The sequence below is a fragment of the Nasonia vitripennis genome (assembly GCF_009193385.2).
Source record: "Nasonia vitripennis strain AsymCx chromosome 4 unlocalized genomic scaffold, Nvit_psr_1.1 chr4_random0006, whole genome shotgun sequence".
Lineage (NCBI taxonomy): Eukaryota > Metazoa > Arthropoda > Insecta > Hymenoptera > Pteromalidae > Nasonia > Nasonia vitripennis.
The window spans coordinates 629,659-651,992 of NW_022279641.1; the positions used below are offsets into that span (position 1 = coordinate 629,659).

Genomic DNA, 22,334 nt, shown 5'->3' on the forward strand with positions numbered 1-22,334 from the left:
GTGTGCTCGCTCGAGGTATTAGTACATGGAGAGAAATGTCTCACTAAAAATTACTATACTGTATACTAATCGGGGCACGAATTCGGACCTATGCAGAAAATTTAGTATGTTTGTATGATAATTAGCTTGCGATATATGTAAATTAGGTTATATCATATAAGAAATTCTATGCGATACGACTTACGTTCTTAAACTGCGAGATTGAATGTGACAAATAAATAATGAAAGAAGAAAGACGACAAAATGAAAGGGACAAAAATATATTTTTAAAAAGATTTAGTATCCACAAAATTTGATATGCGGTATAGTAAAAATTGCTATGTAGCATAGTAAAATTTGATGATTTGAAATTTTACTATTCCGTATACTAAAATTTACTATAAGTCGAGTTTGTGACCTCTTTACTATATTGGTATAGTAATTTTTGATGAAAATTGTAGGAATATTTAGTGATAGATTTCTCTCCGTGTAATTGAAACGGATCATTCGCACGCGGGGCCGCGGCGAGCTTGTTGTCCGGAAGGGTCGCGGAAAGCTGCTTACTTGCTTTATATCGCATTACAGCTGTGCGTCGACACAAAATGCAACGATTGCTATTATACCTACTTTGCCTTCGATTGATGTGGGAATCAGGTCTGTGTATAATTACTTCGCTACAGTCGGCAGCTCTGCCGATCAGAGGGAAATTAATACCTGGAAATTCGATTGAGCTTGCGATTGAAAGATAGATTGAAAAATCTACGATTTTGTGCATTATTACATAGTCGCGAGATTCGCATTACAAACAGCCGAAACCTGAGCCTGACAGTTCGCTCACAAAGTTCAGCTCATAACTCGATTGAATCTACACACGCCAAGCGCAGAATCGCTTATTCCTCACGACTTGCTCGCGAATCTGCGTACGGCGATAACGTTTAATTTCCCAATTTCACGCGTCTGTGAAAAACAATTTCTCGACTTATAATCTGGCGCGGCAGCTGACAGTCGCGTTGCTGCGCGATTCTTATCCCGTCTCTCTCTCTCTCTCTCTCTCTCTCTCTCTCCATCGGTTGTTTGTTTTCTTCAGCTTTCAGCGGCAGCAGAGCTTTCCCGCACCTAAGCCGTTGTGTCTCTCCCGTGTCGGACACAATAGCTCAGCGGCGATTTTCTCGTCGAGTACCGCTTGAATTGTCGACGCGCGTGCAAACTTTGCTCCTCACTCAACGCGTCTGTCTTCTTCTCGGAGTGTGTGCGGGTACGTGTGTGTACGCGTGGCTGGTAGGACTGGTAGGGGTGAATACACGTGCGCGGCTAGAGAAAGAGGACGTGAAATGGAGTCGAGCGATTTTTAAGAGGAGAAGGTAGAATATTAAGAGGAATGGCCGCGATAATTGATAACTGAGGACTCGCGGGATGAGAAGTAATGGGGGTGTGTGGAAAAAGAGGGTCGAGTATTGCTTAATTGAAAGACCGAGCGTGGTGAGTTGTAGGTTGAAACTAGAAAAGAGGGAGGGAGAGCTTTTGCTTCCTTCCTAAGGAAGTTTCGTGATGGTTAATTTTGGAATGAGTTATGGTGTGACCTTGAAGAAAAATTGAGCAGATTCTGGCAAAAATTTTTAAACACTTCTTTTTGAAACGATTTTATCTAAGAATTCTTTGCTCTAAAAGAAACCTTAATGTGAGAAAAATGGACTGGCGATTCTGGCAATAAATTGGCCAATCTATTACTACCAGAGGTTTTTTGCCAGGTATATCGGCAGTTAGGAGGAATATCCAGTTAGTTCAGCAAAGTCTTGTAGAATTGCTCACATATGTATACCTATTTTATTTAATCCCGCTTAATATGTGAAAAACGCAAAAAATCCGTACTTATAGTTACAAAAAATATTATGTGCCCCAAGGGCTATAAGTGAGCTTTTCAACAATTTTTTTTTTAATCTCAACTTTACGCCCTTGGTCCACAACATATGCATATATTGTGGACCAATGGCACATACTATTATTTACGTCACAACTTATGAATTAGCCACTCATCGTTTGCTCTAAAAACGGGATCACAGTAGATTTTTATTTTATCGCATGTATTTTTTCTCTCAACTTTGTGAAATTATAGCTGATCGTAAAATTTAATTGTTGATCTAAATTCTTAAAACGAAAGCGAAAACAAAATTTTGATTTGAACCCCGGATGGTCGAAATTGACCGCTGAGATCAAAAGTGATAGATGAATTTAAAAATAAGAAAAATCGCTGATTTTCGCAAAACATCGAAAATTTGGTGTTTTTTGCCATTTATAACCTTTTACATTTTTTATTTTTCTGAAAGTCTGAGAGACCGATTAATTTTAACTTTTCATATTGCATGTTATACGTTTTGGCGCATATATAAAATTGTGTATTTTCAAAAAATAATACAAAATTTGAAATTATGAATGAACAATTATTGTTTGTAGTTTAGTCGCAGATGAGTCTGCCTTATCATGTCTCCGCTACTGCGGCCCATTTTTCTTCCCCGAGCGTTGACCAATGACAGCGTGAAGCTTCTGAGGTTTCCCCAAGCGTGGCTTTCTCAAAACAAGACAAGCGCGTCGCGGAGCCCAGAGAGTATAGGGGCCAAGCCGCGTCACCGTGGAACCTTTCAGAAGGCCTCCTGTCTTACTATAGTTCAATTAAATTGACATACCATATGCAGATTAGAATGAAAAAAACAATGCGATCCGAATTTCTAATTTCGTTCGAAACGAGATAAAAAAGCTCGAATGTACGATCTTCTAGCATAAATCGACCAACTTGATTACAACCATAGAACAGTGAATGTACAGCCAGATAAATTTTAATTTCAGCAGCTGAAAACTAATTAAGCCCAAGACGCAGGCCAAATGCGAGGAAAATAAGACAACAGAGAAAATCCTCGAGCTGTATACGTGGCGCGCGAGAGAAGCGCGTCCAGAGAGCAAATATATAAAGAGAGGAGCGACAGTAACGAAGGTCCGACGACGCGGCGTTGCGGCGTCTTGACGTTAAATGACGCGCGACGTCAAAGCCTCACCTCGGCGGACAATTGCCTCTGCTGCGGGAGACACGGCAGTATATCAGTCGGCCCCGACTGCGGAAACGTCACGGCCAACTGCCGCGTGCGTGCGCCACACGCTGTACACCCCGCTGCGTTTATGCGGTGGCGGTGGAGGTAAAATTATTTGACGGCTTGATTGCGCCCGCAAAGGATTCGCTCGGATGAAGGCGCAGCCGCGGCTACTGAAGGTAAATCGAACGATCCATCGAATTCTCGCTTAAATTTCGAACGCGCACTTTTTCGCGTTAACGCCTGTACAATGCGGAGCTTGCGAGAGAGAGAGAGAGAGAGAGAGAGAGAGAGAGAGAGAGATAGAGAGAGAGAGAGAGAGAGAGAGAGAGAGCTTAATCAGCGACAAAGGACGTTATCAGAGCTCGCGTCGTTTTCCTCGCCTAAAAGCATCGTCGCCTGACGTTTCGAGCACTGCGCGTGTCGAGCTCTGCAAGCCGGGATGGGAAACAGAAGCGAGACGGAGGAATATGTAGAGCAGACGGAGAGAGGTTGAGCCTCTCGAGGAGAGACTGATGTACGATCCGGGCTTGTCTCGAGATGAACTCGCGGAGAGAGGGCGAGCCGTATAACAGCGGCGCAGAAACGTCGATAGACTTTTCTCGCGCGCGCGGTGCTTGCCAGTGCACAGCGGAGAGAGACGACGAAGAATAGACGGTAATGGCCGCGCTTCGTCGCTATTTTCCGCTCGATTGTGAATGTCTATCTCCCGCCGATGGATTCGACGAGGAAAAATTAATCCGTACAGTGCGCGCAATATAAGTAGTCCTGTAGACGTATAAGACGGGCGCGTCGCGTCTCGAGGCTACGCGGTAACCGGAGCGCGCTCGGAAAAGTTAACGTTAATGGCACGCAGTAATTAACCCAGAGAGGGGGAGGGGGGGCGAATTTGCAGCGCCGCGTTTGTTTGCCCATTGTACGCGATAATGCGATTTTCCCCGGAGTAAGTAATCGTAAGGAATTTGGCCGGAGGAATTTCGTTAGGGGGGAGCTAAGTGCCGCCGCAGCGCGCGAAGAATGCACGCATTTGCTTGCGCGCGGATCGACAAGAAGCTCGAAATGCTCTCACGTCCGCGATGCAGTAGAGCAGTATATAGCGACGAACAGAAGCTGCCGCGCGTCTCCGCGTTATGTCCCAGCACGCGCCGAGCATTACGCAGCCTATTTGGCAGATTAAACCGTCCGACAAGGGCGAGCATATTATCCGGTTACTCCCCTGCAACACGCACCGACGTGTGCCTTCCATCTCGCAGTCTCCACTCGTTTTTCGAGGCGTTCCGACTCGACTCTTTTAATAAATCCCTCTCCACGGCCACACCCGCTGCCGAGAAAGCCAGAGCTGTGTGTTTGCGTGAATAATGAAAAACGCCTAATCTCGCCTAATCCCTCTGCTGCCCCCTTTTCCCCTCTCCCCGTGCGAATTAAAGTCAAGCAGCTATACCGGACGGTCGGATCGCGCGATTAATTAACAGCCAGCTGATACGCGGAAAGAGCGCCGCTCTCACGGGACTGTATAGTACGTATACTTGTTTTGCCTTTTTAATTCACGTCCCGGTGTGTTAGACGCGGAGCAGCTCTCGCGTGTCGCCTGCTTAATAAATTGATTTATCGTGTATCTGCTGAGAGAGCGAGAGCCGCCGTGCGACGTGTACGTATTTGTTGCGGGAAGTACAGGTCGATGACTAGATTAAGCCCGTTTGCACGTGTATATAGGCATGCACGCCGGTACTCCGACTTGAGTAAATAGAGTGCACGAGATAGTCGTCGGCGGCGACAGAAAAATCCAGACCGAGTTTTATCTTATATGCCGCGCGATAATTTTTCGAGAAGTAAGCCTTCGCCTCGAGTCTCCAGCTCATGCGGATATAATAAGGCGCAATCAGGGGGGGCTCTGAAATTCAATCCTCCCGTGCCGCCTGTACATACGTCGGTGAAGAAAGAGGCAGCCGCGGCATCGATGTAACGCTCGCGCGCAAGAAAGCGTCGCACGTATACGCGCGGATAGAATCCACGCGCACACACACACACACACACACACACACACATATATATATATATATATATATATATATATATATAGAGAAAGAGAGAGGTGGAGCGTCGGCTTGTTTCGCATCGGCGATGGAGGCTTCGTAAATCCGATTTGAATTTGTAATGCCGAGCGCTTGTTGTATATTCTCGCAAAGTAAGCGAGGATAGAGGCGCGCGCGCGAGATGAAGGCAGCGAGCAGAAAGGGAGATCCGGTCACGTTTCTCGCATAAAGCACAATTTCGCGGCCGTGCGCCGCGCCGTTAGCCGCGGAGCGGGATGAAAGCTTGAAACGCCGGGGAACAGTCGCGGCTAAGCGGGGGGGGGGGGGGGGGGAGACTTTGATTAGATACCGACTTTTCCGTCCTCGATACGCAAGGAAGAAAAGACTGGCCGAGCTGAGGAAAATCGAGGGAATCAAAACGGCAAATATGTGCTGCAGCCTCGGGCGACGCAGAGCTGGGAGCGGAGAAGAAGTAGCGGAGGAAAAGCTCGACTCGGCCGATTGGATTTGGTCATTTTTACACAGCGGAGGGGAAGGGAACAGCCCGCCGCGATGATCCACTCTCGACGCCCTCCCCCGAGTTTTATCGCCTTTCCGAGTCGGGACTAGTCTATGAGTGAGATCGATGGCCGTTACTCGCCGCCCACCTTTTTTATCGCCTCGGCCTCTCCGCTCCAAAGTCCTTTTTAAAGAGCTTGCGAAAGCTCGGGGAGACAAGCAGAAATGTTTGTCGCGACGAGCTCGGCGCTCGTAATTGTATCTTTTGTGACGGCCATTTTTGCTCTCTCTCTCTCTCTCTCTCTCTCTCTCTCCGCCTACGCATGACGCGATGAGGGTTTTTACGTATGTATATGTACTCTCTGGACGATGGTAATTAACGAGGGATGATGGTCGAGAGTGCGCACTTAATGTCATTTATGAATCCACCACCGATGCGGAAGGGATATTCGTTTGTTTACATTGGTTGCACTCGATAAATTTCGTTCGTTTATCCGAATAATTAAACTTTTCATTCGGCTGATTAAACTTCGGCCTGTAAAATGGGTCATCCATCATCAGCGAGCGTCATTTAATATAGCTAAAAGCTCTCGGTGCGAAAATATCCGCGCGATTGATCGTAATGCTTCAAAAATTCATCAAAACGAAGATATTCTCTACTGGATCCGAAACATTAATATTCAAAATTGTAGCTTCCTGCGAACCATCGGGATTTAATAATTTGGAATCTCGGGCTGGTCTTATAACTTGCTAAACTTTTCAATCTTCGAAGGTTTTAATTAAGTGCCTCGGCGCGCGACTCCGAGCGCATGAATCTTCAATCTCCCCTGAAGTATATATCGACGATCCTTCGTAATAATGAGCGAGTTTTTCACGTCAAGTATTCAGTGTACTCACCAGTCGTTTCCCGTCTTGGCCATGTTCTGTCGTTTGCGGCCCGTCTGGTGGGGCTTCGGCTCAGCGACCATGTTGACGTCTGGAACGAAAAGCAAAAGCAAGGCTCGGATTAGAGGCTGGCTGAAAATCGTTCGTCAGCTTTGACGTGTTTCTTTAATTTTCCCAGAGGGCGACTGCGAAATCGCGTAATTTTCACGCTCGCGCTCGCTTTGAGTCGTGGTGGCGGCGGCGGCGAAAGGCGCTTATCAAAGTTTTACTAAACGAGCTGCTATCATCCCGCTTAAATATCCGGCCGTTCTCTGTTTTTGCTTCCGCCTTGGCTCCTTTGCCGCGCAGCCCTTGCCTCCTCCCCGGCTCTTATCGTCCGCCTTTGTATTTCGAAGCTCCCTCTCTCACGTCGTGTTTGCCGTCCTTCATTAAGACTATTTTCAGCGTTTGATACCGGCTGCGCGTCTCAACCAGCAAATTTGAAATTTTCAGAGCGCGCCCTCCTTTTTTCCCTCCCGCGGGTGTTGAAAATTGAATTAATCCCCGAAAAAATCATCACCTCCTCTCCCGGATCTTAACTTTGAACGGCCTGTCGGCGTATTAGCATGAGCGAACTCTCCGAACCGTCCGGATTTGCATGGCTCTATGTTAATGCCGCGCGGGAATAGTTATACGGAAGCGTCACGATCGTATCCCTCCCGCGATAACTTATAATATCCGTCTTATGATCGCGAGACTTTAATTCGTCCCCCGTCGGCGTTTCGCTCGCTCCGCCGAATTAAGTGCCCGCCGCGTGCATTCATAATGCATGCCGGGCCAAGGCGACGAGTATATAGTAGTGGGGCACAAAAGCGGAGGAACAGAAGAGAAAGAGTGTCGAACTCGCGGCCGCGCAGCTCCGTAAATTCGGCGACTTACGCGCGCACGTGCTACGAGACGCGAAAACCGGCGCTGCGCTGCGGTGTATCTCGACGAGATTTGCCATGTACACCGTGAACCGAAGGAGATACTGCCTGGGTAAACCTGGCCGGGCTGGAGGAGAGAAAATCTCGCGTATGTACTTTCCTCCTCTGCGGCTGCAGCCCGCAGCTAGCCGAATTTATTCGCCTTGGCAGCGCCGGCGTAGCAGGCCATCATTTACGCTTTTATCTCTGATGACGTGACCAAGGAGCTCTCTCGGCCCGGTATTCATGGACTTTTCAGGCGCGTTTGTTTCCATTTGAATGTTTCAGCTCGGCGGGGCTTACGCGCTGATATGTGGACCGGATCCGACGGAGAAAGCTCCTTTCTCGTCTTGCCGAGCGATCTCATCGAAGACGGCATTCATTAGGCTGATGAAACCGACGACGAGGCCGAGAAAGAGAGCGGAAATTAAGATGACGAAGAGGAGAGCTCAGCAAACACGGGTCGTTCGTTAAGGCCTTCTCGAGTCGAATATCAGCGCGATTAATTCGCGTCTTTTTGTCTTCAGAGGAACATTTCGACCGCGAACGCGGTATGAAGGATAAGTCGCGCACCTGCAAAAAGTCCCGGGGCTCGCGAGGGCGAGGAAAAAGAAGAAGGAAAAGCCGAGGGAGATCCTTGTGCATTCAGCGGCGCGGTTCGTCCCATTAATTACGCTCGAGCGTTCAAGCACTCGAGGGACTTTGAAATAACGCGAGGGCCAATCGGGACGGATGAATTTTCTATTCTGACCTCTCTCCGCGACACCGGTCTGTATCGAATTGAAAAGAGCCGGGAGAAGCGACGTTGTCCTGATTTTTAATTGACAAAAAGCAAGAGCCAAAAAATGGCCGCTGCATCTCGCTATTCAGGTATAATACACCGCGTGGGCACTCGAGTATCAGCGTCATGCAAATTGGCTCGAGCTGCTCTTCTGAAAGGAATAACTAAGTACAGTGCGCCGCTCGCGACTGAATACGTGCATACACACCGCACGAGGGAACGAGGAAGGAAAAATTACGTCGTCAGGTTGAGTAGTAATTAGCTCGATTTCTCCCTTTTTTCGACGATCTCTCCCTCGCTGAATGCCAGACTCGAGGGCCAATTCAATTACTTTTAATTAATATCCCCAAAGTGGCCCGACGGCTGTTATAATATGAAGATAATTACACGCGCAGCGAGTCGCATTTCATTTGTTAATAGCTTCTTTCTCTCTTTCTTTTTCGGAAAAACATTCTAGATAAAGCTGTCAAGTGGAGAAAGAGCGCGAGCGCTGGAATTTTTATCGCGCGCACGTTGCAACTGCGCGACGGTTATCGAGTGAGAAAGCTGCCAAACACTCGCGCAGCGCGCGGGCAATTCAATGCTCGGCGGCGCGCGGACACATGACAAAACGCAAACGACGGGGGAGTCGGCCGATTGTTCAGCTCTGGCCCGCCGGCCAAAGGAACAATGGACGCCGACTTGCCTGACTCGAGCGCGAGCTGATCTACTTGACAATGCTGCGTCGATCGTCGCTTTTTCGTGCTGCTCTTTCTCTCCCCCGCTCTCTCTCTCTTTCTCTCTCTCTCTCTCTCTCGGCTTGTTTATTCGTTGTCGAGTCGCTCGCGATGCTTTTTTTCCCTCCGGCTGTCGCGCGCCGTAGAATATTGCGCCATGCTTTTCCGAGAGAGGATGCGCGCAGCGGCGATGAAAAGTTGATGAGACGTCGGCAGGTGCGAAGACAATTTTTCACAATGCCTCTTCTGGCGAGTATACCTGCCGTCTACGGATTTCTTACTTGCTTTGAATTTTCTGCTAACGTGATTAAATTCGAGCTCCAATCGGACGCCGTGTGCGAATAGATTTTCTTATTAGCCACTTTCACGCTAAATCGATCAATCTCCGTACAAAACACTGGAGCGCGCTTTGCATTATAACGCATTATTCTTTGCAGAGCGCAAACGTCAATTACAAAAGTCATTTAAAATATTCAGAGGCGAATGCGAATTGATGGAGACTGAAACTTGCGATGCGTCTCTTTCGACGTTGGTCGCAATTGAATGATCGCATCAAAATATTCAACACCGATGGCGCCCAAAGCAAATACAGTCCTCCAGACGGAAAAACCAGCTGCTCTTTTTCCTTGACCGCATATAGTCCCGCATTGTTCGCCGGGGGTTTTGATTCGTATTTCTCTGTCCGAAGTGCCGCGCGGCGACGAGTATACACGCCCGCACACACTCGCGCGTCCGCACGCAGAGAAATATTCTCGAAATTCGCGAGGGATGGACGTTTGCCGAACTGCGGGAATTAAACCGAGATCACGCAAACGCACGCGATTTTGTATGGTCCATTGTCCGCTTTCTCGTTATTGTGAGCAGAGGCGCGCGCGCCGGCATTGACTCGTCGCTTCATTTGCCGATTTGCGGCTGCTTTCTCTCTCCGCCGGTTAACTCTCCGCGGCAGAGTAAATATTACCTTTGCAATTGGAAAAATGCCCTTTTCTCTCCCTCCCCCGTCAGCTTCGGCGTTTGCTTATCGAATTTTCCGCTCGGGCAACGAAAAATCGATCGTACAACAGCGAGGATAGCAGCCTATAATTATAACGAAAAAATCCTCTTCATTCTCTATATTCGCCAGACAAGAGAGCTGTTATACACTCGGCTTTCAAAGGGTCGAAGGTGTCGCCCACGTTAATTAACGGCTCGAAATATCGCCTCGAAGTAAAGCGCGCCGCACAAAAGAAGCGAGGCGCACAGCTCGCGGGAAACGGGAGAGAAAGCCAGCTCCGCTACGACTCACCTCTCGAACACCTGAGCTGCGCATCAGCGGCAGCAGCCGCGTGCGTGTACACGAGCCAACGCACTGGCGCCACGACGCTTATTGTTGTCGATTGAGTTTCGACAATAATTGCCGCCGCGACGATCCACAGCGGTTAGCTTTTCCAGATAAGTTGGAAGAGCACGGATGCTGCAGCAAATAGATTTAACGAGGAAACTCATCGAGCTTCAGCGCGATGTCGAAACGAGTGCGATTCGCGGAATGGAAAGCGTCGAGCGAGAAAAGCGACTGACACGAAAGCCAGGGGAGTATCAAATTCGCTCGTTCCTTTTGCTATCTGACGACTGTACTGCTCGTTAGCCTTTGTGATGTATATACATACGAATCAGCCCGCGCAAACATTGTTATTTCCCGATGTAAACTGCGCCGCGCTGGATATATAATTGGAAAAATATTCGCCGACGATTTTTTCTCTTCCGCGTGCCTATACATCTAACAAAAATAAAACGACGCTCGAAGGGGCCCACGGAGGGGTGCTAGGGGGGGGGGGGGCTGAAATTAGCATCGGAGAACCCGCCGTAAAAGAGCATGACTATCGGGCTCTCGTTAATTTCCAGCGGCGCGTCTATCAGAGCCAAGCGCTCGCGGCACGCACACACCTACTCCCACGCATCGCGTGCAGCGCCCTTAAACCCGCGCCCGAGGCGGCCGCTATAACGACGCCGCGCGCGGTGACGGGGAAAAGCTCTTTCTCTCTCTCTCTCTCTTACTCGTTTTTTCTCTTTGCTACTCCTTCGACGATGATCGTTACGCGCCGGTCCGAACCTCGCTTTGCCTCACTTTATACAGTATTATGCTTGCGCTGCAGCGTTAGATACAGCGAGCTGCTTTTTTTATTCCAGCAGTAGTCTACTTGGCGAGAAACACGAACAAGCGCGCGCGAGGCGAAAGGGCGCGTTATTATTTGAAACTCAGAGGCGCGCGAAGGGATTCGGCTGGATGGACGAGCTTTAAAGACGAAATTTTTCCGTTTTATTTATTACCAGGAATTAGGAGTATGTCGCGCGCCCTTGTTATCAGAGCGTACGTACGGGTATATAGAGTGCGGAACGGTAGAGGCGGAACGGAGAGTATACGTATAACTATAGGAGGCAGATAAGCGTAAGGTCGGAGACCACGTTCGAAGGAACAATTCAACAGCAGCCGTACACAATAGTTGTTTTATTCGAAAGTTCGAGGCGAAGGCAGATGTGCGCTGCGGCATCAGCAGCAGCAGCGGTAGCGGCGGCGATGGCGCAGCAGTAGAGGGAAAAGCGTTGAACCGACAGACTCTCCAGCAGCGCGAGAGTCAGGCCTGGACGCGACTGTGCGATGAAATGGCAGTTATGGATCCGGGGAGAAAGAACTTGTGCTTGCACATACACAACGGAATTCTCCGAGGCGGCTCGGGAGATGTAGCTGGAAAATATTGATTTTGGCCGCGGTATAGTGCCTATGTATCGAAATGTCGTATTATTGGAATTATATCGCGATGTCGTTAGTGGAATTTAGGCGCGATTAACCGCCGCGAGTTTCGTTAACTGATATGTAACGAAGCGATTTAACTTGTCGTGTGATTTGATGCATTCTCTTTTTTTTCATCAACAGCTCTGCTATATATTACAATCGTATTGAGATCCTTCTCTATCGTAAGCATTTTTTATCGTGTCTCTGTTATTGGGTTGGTGCAGATATCCTAGAACGGTATAGATCATCAAGTTTGTAGACAATGCTTATTGGTTAACTCGAAAGCTTCAATCCTGGTAGAGATTTATTTCTAAAGTTAAAAAGTCATGCTGTGATTATTTAATTGTTATTCATCAATATAATGAAATAAGTACAAATATAAACACGAATATTACGCATAACTGAACATATATAATCAAAAGTTCTGATACATTTCAATTTAATTTAATTGTTTGTTTTGAGAAAATCCGTCTATCAGGGATATGATTTTTAGAAAATGTTCTTATAAAAAGCACACCAGGCGTATTTTATTTCTCTTCCTGTCGACAGGTCGATGAGACTCTCTCAACAAGGAAGTTGACCAGCTACTACTATTCTTGTATTCTAGAAAGTATCGACTGTCATTAATTATTCTCCAAGATGTTCGGAAGCGATCGAGAATACGCTTTTGATAATAGTTTTCATTTTACAGTGCGAATTATCGATTTTCAAACTTTACTCGCTGCAGTGTTAATCCAGTTAGATGAGTCAGATATTAATTTAGTTTGTTGAACATTTTTAAAGTTGTTTCTAATAACACTTTTCTAAATCATACCGATAAGAACTTCCGAGAATACGATATAATGATCTGGGCGCTCCATGAGAAAAGGCAAAATGCTTTAACAAATTCTATATCTGATCAATGTACCGTACACACGTGTAGTTCGCAGCGGATTTTTTTAGCTACGATTCAAAGCAACGCTGACTGCTAATCATTCAACGTCAACCAGTATTTCAATGACTTCCAATGACACAACCTAATAAGTACACGGTAGAAAGAGAAGGCCGTTGACACGAGGAACCGCGAACTAGCAAACGCCAAGGATGAAAGAATCCCGGAAAGCTATAGGAGACGAATTATACGGAAGAGCGCTAGCGCCGCAAGGTCACACACACAAGCTCGGCTAATTATCGCGCTCGCGCGCCGCTGTCATATTCCATTAACGGCTGCGTGTGCGGCTCCGGTGTCGCTTACACAGCCCCGTACGCGGTGGTGCGCAACGCCGGCGCACAATTGACAATGCTTGCGGAGGAGACGCTACCGCCGAGACACCCACCTATATACACCTTCAAGCCGCAGTGTGACTGCTGCGGTCGCGTGGAGTTGACATCGATACAGAGCAGCTCTCCCTCTCCCTCCTCTGCAGTCACGACGAGTGCGATGCGCACCGCGAACGCCCGTTATATTTGCACTCGGAGCGTTGTTTTTTACCAAATTATATAGCAGACATTTGCAGACCAGGCGCGCGAGCGCGAAATAAAGATTAGTTATTCAGAGCAGCGCTCTGCGTGTGTAGCTTCGAGACAACCCGAGCGGAGAGGGCGCCGTTCAGGCAGTTATACGGATCCCCCGTGGGTCGAATCTTCCGTCGAGATGGATCTGCGGGTCATCAGCAAACGTCGTATATTTTGAATGACGCCCTGCAGAGGGACGGGCAGAAATAACACGAGGCTTGAATCGCCGCGCGCGTTATCGTTTCATCTTTTGTCAATATAATATGTGCGCGGACGCGCTCGGCGGGAAGTCAAATATTAACACTGCCCGTAATTACATCTGCGGTCACGTTAACGTCGCGTAGCTAAATAAAATATCGCAATGCATGTATAATTGAATCGAATCTGCAGGCGGAGCTCTCTCCAAACAAAATCCCACTCGATAACGCAGGATCGAATAAAGCCAGCTGTATACCGAATGGAAGGGAACGGAGCCTCGACGGCGAGGAAAAGAAGGAGGAGGGAAGAAGAAGCATGAGTCCGATACGCCGGCGTGTAGTACAGCGCGGCGTAAGACTAACTTCGTATTCAAGGCGCGCGAAGCTTCCTCTCCAGTGTCGACGATCGTTCTTCGCTGCGGAGGTTATGCTCGATTGAATCGCCGGGAAGACGATTGACAGCAGAGAGAGAGAGAGAGAGAGAGAGAGAGAGAGAGAGAGAGAGAGAGAGAGAGAGACTCCACTGTCGCGTCTTCCTCTTTGGCTTTTCCGACTTTAGGCCGACTGCGAAGAAGACTCGTGTTGGATTGACGAAATTTCGCTTTTATGTCCTGAGTGCGCGAACAGTCTTTTTGATTTTTTTAACTTTGCACGTATGCAGTGCAACTGGCTTTGTGCTTTTGTGGCAGATACTTCGTAAAGTTCAATTTAATGCCATCTATACGCGCGGATTCGTGAAAGAGAGTCATACTTGATTCACTCAGGATTTTTGGTAAATTTTCATTTAAAAAATTCTGTTGAACGATCTAGCGTTAAAAGTATATTGTGTACCAAGTTCGCAAGGTGGGCTTTTTTAGAGGGAGTATGGAGTTTGCAGTACGAGTCGAGGCGAGGGCAAGAGGGGGAGAGGGTCCGGTATTTAGACGGATAATTATAATTCTTTGAAAATTAATGGCTATCGATATCCATTATTTCGAAAAAAGATATTCTACCTGTTAACAAGGACTTAGTTAGATTATTCAAAACTCTTTCTATAAATGATTTTAAACACCGACATCACGTCAACAAAATAAAATAGTTTCGAATAAATATTATTACGAACGTGTTATACTAGATACATCATACAATAGAAAACTTGTATATTACGAAAATGGATTAAACGCTGTACCGAAATTCGTGGATTTTTGATTAATTTCATGGTTATTAAAGATATGTTTTCGAAATATATCTGAATTTCTAATAATTAAAATTTGAAAACTTTTATATAGTATTGCCACACAATTTCTAAATAATGATTTGTCTGCTTTTGCAAAATGGAATCCATACAAGTCGAAAAATTTGATCTGTATTGAAAAAATTCGAAAGTTCAATGCAATGAAATAATCTGTGGCTTTTTTTTACACGGCAACTCAAAGTATTTAGTTCTATATATAAAAAAGGTCACTTCGGGGCCGCTTTTTAGGTCTAAAAAACCCGAAAATCGTGCATGTGTTAAAAAATAGTATATTGTGTACCAAAGGCGTAATAGTATATTTTGATACAAGTGCGCAAAAGTTGATTCTACACGAGTGGGAGGTTTGTCGCCCGAGCAAAGCGAGAATGACAATCTCACGAGTGTAGAATCAACTTTCCGCACGTGTATCGAACGTTACTTTTTGATACAGAGAGCGGAAAATATTTATAAATATTATAAATATTATATATATATATATATATATATATATATATATATATATATATATATATATATATATATATATATATATATATATGAAAAAAGTTGCAGTTATTAAAAAGTAGATTGAAACGTTAGCTTGACCTGCAAACTTGTCTATTAACGTATCTGAAGTGATCTTTCTGTAGATAAGTCATCGACCGAAATTGTAAACATTGGAATAACCGCTTCTCGTGAGGAGAATTCACGCGCAGTGAATAATAGTCATTTTACCGGATTTGTAGTTTTAAATTGTTCGAACGTATGAAATAGTTGTTTGCATATCGCGTGCGGTCAGTGCGCTCTAGCTTTTAGCTTATAAAATAATAGCAATCTCAGCATTTTTAGAATCTTCTTTCTTTTAAAAAAGTGATTAATTTTGTTGTGAAGCATTTAATTGATGATTGGCTGCCTGGTATAAGAATTTAGGAACGCCAATTTTATCAAAAAATCTGAAAACCCTTCAAACTGTTAGTGTTCAACGTCAGGCGGCAACATTTTAAATCTTTCTGTAAAGATATAAGTCAGGACACGATTTTCTATGGTTTACTAAAAATCTCATGATCTCAAAATCTCGAAAAGCTTTTAAACCGTATCATCGCGAAACCCCCTCCGAAGATAATTCACACGTGAGTGGCTTTCATTTCCAATGGAGAAGATAAAAATTTCAGGTTCCGACAACTCCATCGACGGAAAACCGATGCACCGAAACACAAAGCCGTTCGCGCGGAGTTGCCGCCGGAAGCGAAGGAGGAGAAACGTCGCGCGCGCGGAGGGTTAGACATTTCCCTTCTGTATAAATAGTCGCCCGCAGCCCTCTGACAGTGGATTATTTATTTTTCGCAACCGCGCGCAACCGACGTGCCGCGATCGAAGCCATCAGGAGACGAAGATAAACATCGGGAGGAGGGTAAACAAATTGATGAGCCGGCGCTCCTCGCGCGATCGGAAGAATTGCAAGAGGCGCGCGCGCGCTGCGAAACGAGTGTTGACGCTGTGTTTTGCGGGAAAGTAGCTGGCTTGCGAATTGGCAAAATGTATAGTACAGTAGTCGAACGCCTATCGAGCGGGAGCAATCGTAATACTGGCAAGTTACTAAGTGTTTAAAGAGAAAGACGATCTCATACGGAGAAAACACGAAAAAGGGACTATAAGAGCCGGCCCCCGGTTTTCCAAGCCGCGCGTATATACCTACACAGCAGTCTGGCGATCGACCGGCTATCAAGGCTCGCTCGGCTTGAAAATTAATCGCCTACCCCTCCGCCCGGATTAGACTGTATACTTATAACCGTTCGCTGCAAATCCACGTCGTCTCTATGGGCTCTTTTTTCGAATTAATAACAACTCCTACTGCTTTTGCACGTATAGGAGTGACGGACGCTTGATTTCCGCGTGATAAAGACCTGCAAACAGTCTTATAATTATTCATAATTATTCTTCAGTCACATGAGTTCGCGGAAGGGCAATCGAGTGTAAAAAAAACAAAAACGGCCCGAGCTTACTACAGATGGATCGCCTAAAAAGTGTACACGAGAGCTCGATGCTTCCACCGTGAAATAACTTATAATCGTAATGGCTATTTCCCATCGATTAATCGGCGAGCCTAATTTTTCCGGTTTGAATTCGACGTGAAAAACGTCCACAACACACGTTCCTTATAAAATGCGAATAAATTATGAAACTCGCCCACTTGATTTTTCCAAGCGTTACGCGCGACGACACGACTTTTCCATGTCCCGCGACTCCCGGCATCATCCATCAAGCCCCTATACAAGGGCAATTAGCATTTACTTCTGGGATACATCAAGACACCCCGTGTATACCTGTCTCGTCGCGCAGAGTAGACGAAAAAAGTGAAGGAGAGAGAGAGAGAGAGAGAGAGAGAGAGAGAGAGAGAGAGAGAGAGAGAGAGAGAGAGAGAGAGAGAGAAGCGCCGGGTAGTCACGCAAAATGTAAATACAGCCGAAAAGCAAACAAGAGTAAAAAAAGCTCCCCCCTCCCTCCCAACCCTCAAAAGAAGAGAATTTGAAAAGTTGATATCTGGGCTAAAAGTTTTATGCCGTGTACAGGGCGAGAGCGCCGCGCGTTTTACAGCCGCGCGTCACGAAAGGAAGTAGCGGCGGCGGTGGCGGCGGTGGGGGTGGCATACACCCGATACAAAGTTTCGGCAATAAATAATGAGGCGTAATTAAAGTGGCCGTTCGCTGCACCGATGTTGCCGCTCACGCGCGATCGAGCGCGCTGTCCGCCGAAATTCGAGTCGGGAAATTTTAATGGCTGCCGCATTACGGGATGTTTTGAAATGCACTGTCTGCCGATTCCGCGTGCGCGGAGAGAGCTGACGGTCTCAAGAGCAGCTCGTCGTGAATAATTATGTCCAGTAGATTTTTGCAGCTGGAATCGCTTCAGAAATGGTGAAAGTAGCTGCATCAGGTAATGAAATCATCATCGCCGCGGCACAGTGTATACGTACGTCGCAGCGTCTAGCATCGCGCTCGTCTCACGTGACTGCATAAAGGCAGTCAGCTGCTGCCAGCGCGCTGCCTTTAGGGACAGCAAACTCTCCCCTGCCGCAAGAGGGAGAGAGAGAGAGAAGCCCCTGCGGTGCGTGCGTGCCAGGCCGGTATATAGCCCAAAGGGGGTAACGGCCCTGACGTACACGGGACGAGTCGGACTGTCTGGTACGGAAACTACCGTCGAGCAAGGCGAGTTTTGAGAAGCGAGAGCGTGTAACGAGCGCGATAACGCCCCTCTCTCTCCCTCTCTGATGTTCGATTATGAATCGCCGAATTATGCGGAGGAACGGCTTGACGGACGCGCGGAGTGAGTGAGAGGGAGGAGATTATCTTCCCGCGGGCGCGCGCCGGCTTGCGTGAACTCCATTAGCCGAGGGGGGATCGAAGTTTTTAACGAGATTTTGTTGATGATTCGTTATGCGCTTTTGCCCCCGTCCGCGACCGTCATTTTAACGAGGAACAGTGTAGGCACGAGAGCATCGGCTACGGAAACCGAAGAAACGGAGGACACCATATACTTGAAGTAGAGTCGAGAGGCCTCCTCTCGCTCGGAACAATCGAGTCACCGGAGCGCCGCGCCGCGTTCGGTTGCTCAAAAGCCCGGGGAGAGATTAAAACTATTTGGCATCTCCTCCTCGAGCTGCTGTTGCTACTGTTGCTGCCCCCGACCGGGTGTATACAAATTACCCGAAAACAGAGAGCGGCGCAGCGAGAGCCAGAGCCGATAAAGAGGAAACCGGGCCGGCTCGCGTAGCCGGCGGCGGCTAAATCAAAGGCATGCGCGCTCGCAATCGGAACGCCGCGCTATGCGATAAATCTGACGATGGCGCGACGCTATTAATTAGCCGCGCTCGTATTAATTAGACCGGATTCCTCTCCAGACTTGGCCCCGCGAATTTCGGTCCTCTGCGCTGCGCGAGCGCTACTGTCAATTGTTGTTATAAGGGGCGCCTGCGGCGCGCTCGCTCCAGCTCTCTCTCTCTCTCTCTCTCCCTCTCTCTCTCTCTCTCTCTCTCTCTCCGCGTTTGTCGCCGCGGCTGTGCGGAGTAAGCGAAACGCGATGTTATGCGGCATGCCTCTGCGCGGGGAGCGTCATTGTGCGCCATCCGCAAAGGATCGATTCTAGATTCCCTTGATTAAGAGAGCCGGAGCTTTGAAAAATACCGCTCGAAAAAAGGAGCTTGCAGCAGTTCGGTCGTAGATGCGCAGACAGACTCGTCGTATACCGCACTGCGCCTGCGGAGGTATCTTCGCCGGTAACCTGCTTCTCCGCAGGCATCCTACTCTCCGCGCTGCTCTCTGGCTCTCGTGGTTTTCGCTCCTCATTTCCCGGATTCTATTTCGTCTCATTATTGTGCACAACAGGAGCGCGAGACAGTGACGTAAATAAGCTCTCGGCATTCAGCGGCATTTTCATAGCCCAAAGAACGACGAGATGAGAGAGAGAGAGAGAGAGAGAGAGAGAGAGAGAGAGAGAGAGAGAAAGAGAGAGAGAGAGAAATTATTCGTTCCGGCTAAATTAGTCCGCGCTTTTCGTGAACGGGAGCTTTGGAAAATTGCGCGGCAAATTTGATTGCGGTGATGGATTTGAATTTCCTTCTGTGGCGCATATTGTTGCTTGGTCGATGACGTATGCGATTTATTTCAAGCACGAGCGAGAGCAGGACACGGAAAGCACATCAGACATCGTTATTTATCGACGCCTGCTCTCTAATTAAGCCGATAGTGCTTGCTAAATATAATTCACTTCGCAGCCTGGAACGCACACTCGTGATTCGAAAGTGCATTGAATCCACATCATTTTTCCCGACACCTCCCCAACAACTCCTCCCCTTTACTTTGACGCTCTCGGCACAAAAGCTCCGGCGAGCGCTTGTTTGTCGGCTGCATTCGAGAGGCGGAAAATACTTCCGATTATCGCCGGTGAAGATAGCCGCGGCGAGATAAATAAGAGGGCTCGGAGCTAAGGACAAAGCCGAGATCGGAAATAAAAAAACAAAATCCAAGCGTCTGCTAGTGATCGGCAAATAATACGGGCGCGCGGTAGCGATTTATAATTCTCGCGCGTTTCCCGCGCAAGGAGCCGCGCCTTCTAATTTATTCCGGAGTCGTGCGCCTGAGAGCGCGGCGCAGCTCCTTTTAATTTCGAAAACACCCTGCCTTATTGAATCAACGGAGTAATAAATTTCCAAGCACATGCGCCCGAGATTGTAATGCTTTTTAAAATTGAAAACGCGCGCCGAGATGACTTTACGCAGGATAGTATAATACACAGCGTTGATGGTCCTTTGAGATGCGCACGATTCAATCAGCATCTCACTCGGTCTTCTAGCCGAGAAGAAGAGTGGCGGACGTTCAGCAAATTGGTTTCCCTGGAAAAGAAGCACAGCTCCGCGAGGCATCGGCGACTCAAAAGCTGACTTTGTTCGAGCGGCTATTTTTGCTCCCGTCAAAGATTTCGCATAAACAAAACGCGAGAGCCGCACTATTGCGCGGATACTTTCTCGACGCTGCCCGGGGAGCTTTCGCTGAGCTTTTTGCTCCTGCTGCCAGCGCGGCGCGCGAGGAAAGAAGCGAGTGAGCCGACCGATTTGCAAAAAGCCCGAGTTCATTAGCTTGGAAAGCGAAGAGAGAAAGGGCTGCTCGCCGCGCGGAAGATACAGACGAGCGAATGCAGGAAGGTGAGGGCGGTGAGCTATTTTCTCTCCTACCTTTCGCACGCGCGCGCCCGCGGCTCGATGACGTACATCGCGCAGTTTGATCGTCCAAATGAATCAGTAAATTAAAGCGCATGCTCCTCTGGCGATGTGCTTAAAAACCAGCCATTGAAGAACTAAGCTCCAGGGAGAAAAGGCCAACGCGCATTCAGCCAGCACGCACGGGTTTTTTCGAAAAGCTCGCAGCTTGTTTCCGGAAGCTCGCAAAAAAGACGCGGGAAAGAGGAGGAAAGGCTCGCTTTCGCAAGGAAGTGTATGTGAAACCGACGCGCATAAAACGACTTTCCGCTCGAATAAGCCATGGCGGCTGGGCTGAAATGCGGCAGGAGCTCAATGCAGTCGGCTGAATGCCGAGCGCGCGCGCGGCTTCAATAGAGCGTAACGCGCGGCTACGTGCGTGTACGCCGAGAGATGCGAAATAAAAAGCACTCCGCTACAGGGAACGGCTGCAGGGTAATTGATTAGCGCTGTTTATCACAGCTTATGGGATTTTGGGATTTTCCGATGAAGAAGTTTTACTTTTGGGCAACCGAAAGAGACGTTGGAAAATCGAAGCTTGCATCTCGGGATATGGAATCATTGATTGAGCGCGCTGAAAATCGATGTTTTACGATGATCTCCACCGATGCTGATCATTGCTTGAATGTTTGCGAGAAGCTAACTCGCGTGACGCCATTTTGTAAAAAAAAGGTAAATGCATGAAGTCGAATCGACGAGGCATTAAGAAAAGTGCTTCAGAGTATCACAGACCTTGATAAAAATTGATGCGCTGAATTCGATAAACACAACACTGTATACGTGTATGAAGCAAGTTTCGAAAACTTATACGAGAGAAAAAAGAAATCAGCTAGCGAAAACCTTTGAGACAATGCAATCCCGATGACACTCCGCTTGGGTCTAATTTTATTTGGAGCCAACGCGATGGCAATGTATTTCGCGAGCTTTGCGCCTTTTTGAGCCGATCCATCGGCCCGTAAAAGCCGTGACACACAAAAGTCCCCGGGATCGAGAAACTCGTTTCTCTGAACGCGACCCTCCATCCGCATCCGCTGCTTTTCTTTCTCCGGCGTGTTTCATTTCCTGCGACTGGCAGCTTTTTATCGAATCGGACCCGAGGCCGGGAATCGACGCGGCCGCGATTTTTTGGAAATTGAAACCGACTACCCTCTGCGTGTCTTCCCAATTTGTTTTAGAGGAAAATTCCTTGATTTTTATGCATAGTTACGTGTTTGTGGCGCAGAAATAGATGCTTTTGCTTACCTGAAACAGAAAACACAGCGCTCTCGTCAGAATTAATTATTCAATAAGAGTGCCGTTATATATGTTATATATGCAAGGCAAAATATTTGTATCACATTTCAAAGACAAAAGCAGATTTTTTTAAATTTTGAACCAGCTATTTCTGAATCAATAAAATTACATGGCGCATCTCAAACCAGTAGCGGTATGAGTTGAAAAATAATATTGTTTGTGTTTATATTTTTTGCTTCCTTCCAGAAGAATAATGATCTGACAAACGTTCGTCTAGGATGGACAGTGGCTACTGCACACGAGATGTTCGAGGGAGAGAGAGAGAGAAAGAGATAAGGGCTATCCCCCAAATAACCGCAGTAAGTATGAGAGAGCCATCAGTACTTATACAGAGCAAATATTGAGGCATTGAGGCATACTTCTGCAATAGTACATAACGATATTTGTGGCATAAGTTGTACTTTACGGCATGGCATGTATAACGCCGTGCCATGAAGAACAACTTATGAAACGAGTTTCCAGTATGCGAAAACTGCCTTACTTCCTTGTGACATACTCTTCTACGCAAATAAAACTTTTGTCGAAATTTAAGATGAGAGAGTCAGATTATCATAGTACAGTCAATATCAGAAAATGTGCGAGTAAAAATTGGACGTCGCTACTGGAGAGCGAGTACTAAAAATGCTTATTAAATTTTACACTCTTATAAATCCTAGCAGCTAATCAGCTCAAATACAGGTGTGTAAATCAATTCATGAG

The 22,334-nt window shown here is 47.3% G+C and overlaps 1 protein-coding gene across 10 annotated transcripts in view; it reads right to left on the minus strand.

Annotated features, from left to right (window-relative positions):
* LOC100113835 overlaps positions 1-22,334 on the minus strand; it is a 217,447-nt gene that overhangs the window by 39,561 nt on the left and 155,552 nt on the right. For all 10 annotated transcript variants that reach the window (XM_008219737.3, XM_008219736.2, XM_031928394.1 and 7 more), the window contains one exon: positions 6,488-6,566. In XM_008219737.3, coding sequence (XP_008217959.1) covers positions 6,488-6,566 — 79 coding nt within the window. The remainder of the gene's footprint in view (positions 1-6,487; positions 6,567-22,334) is intronic.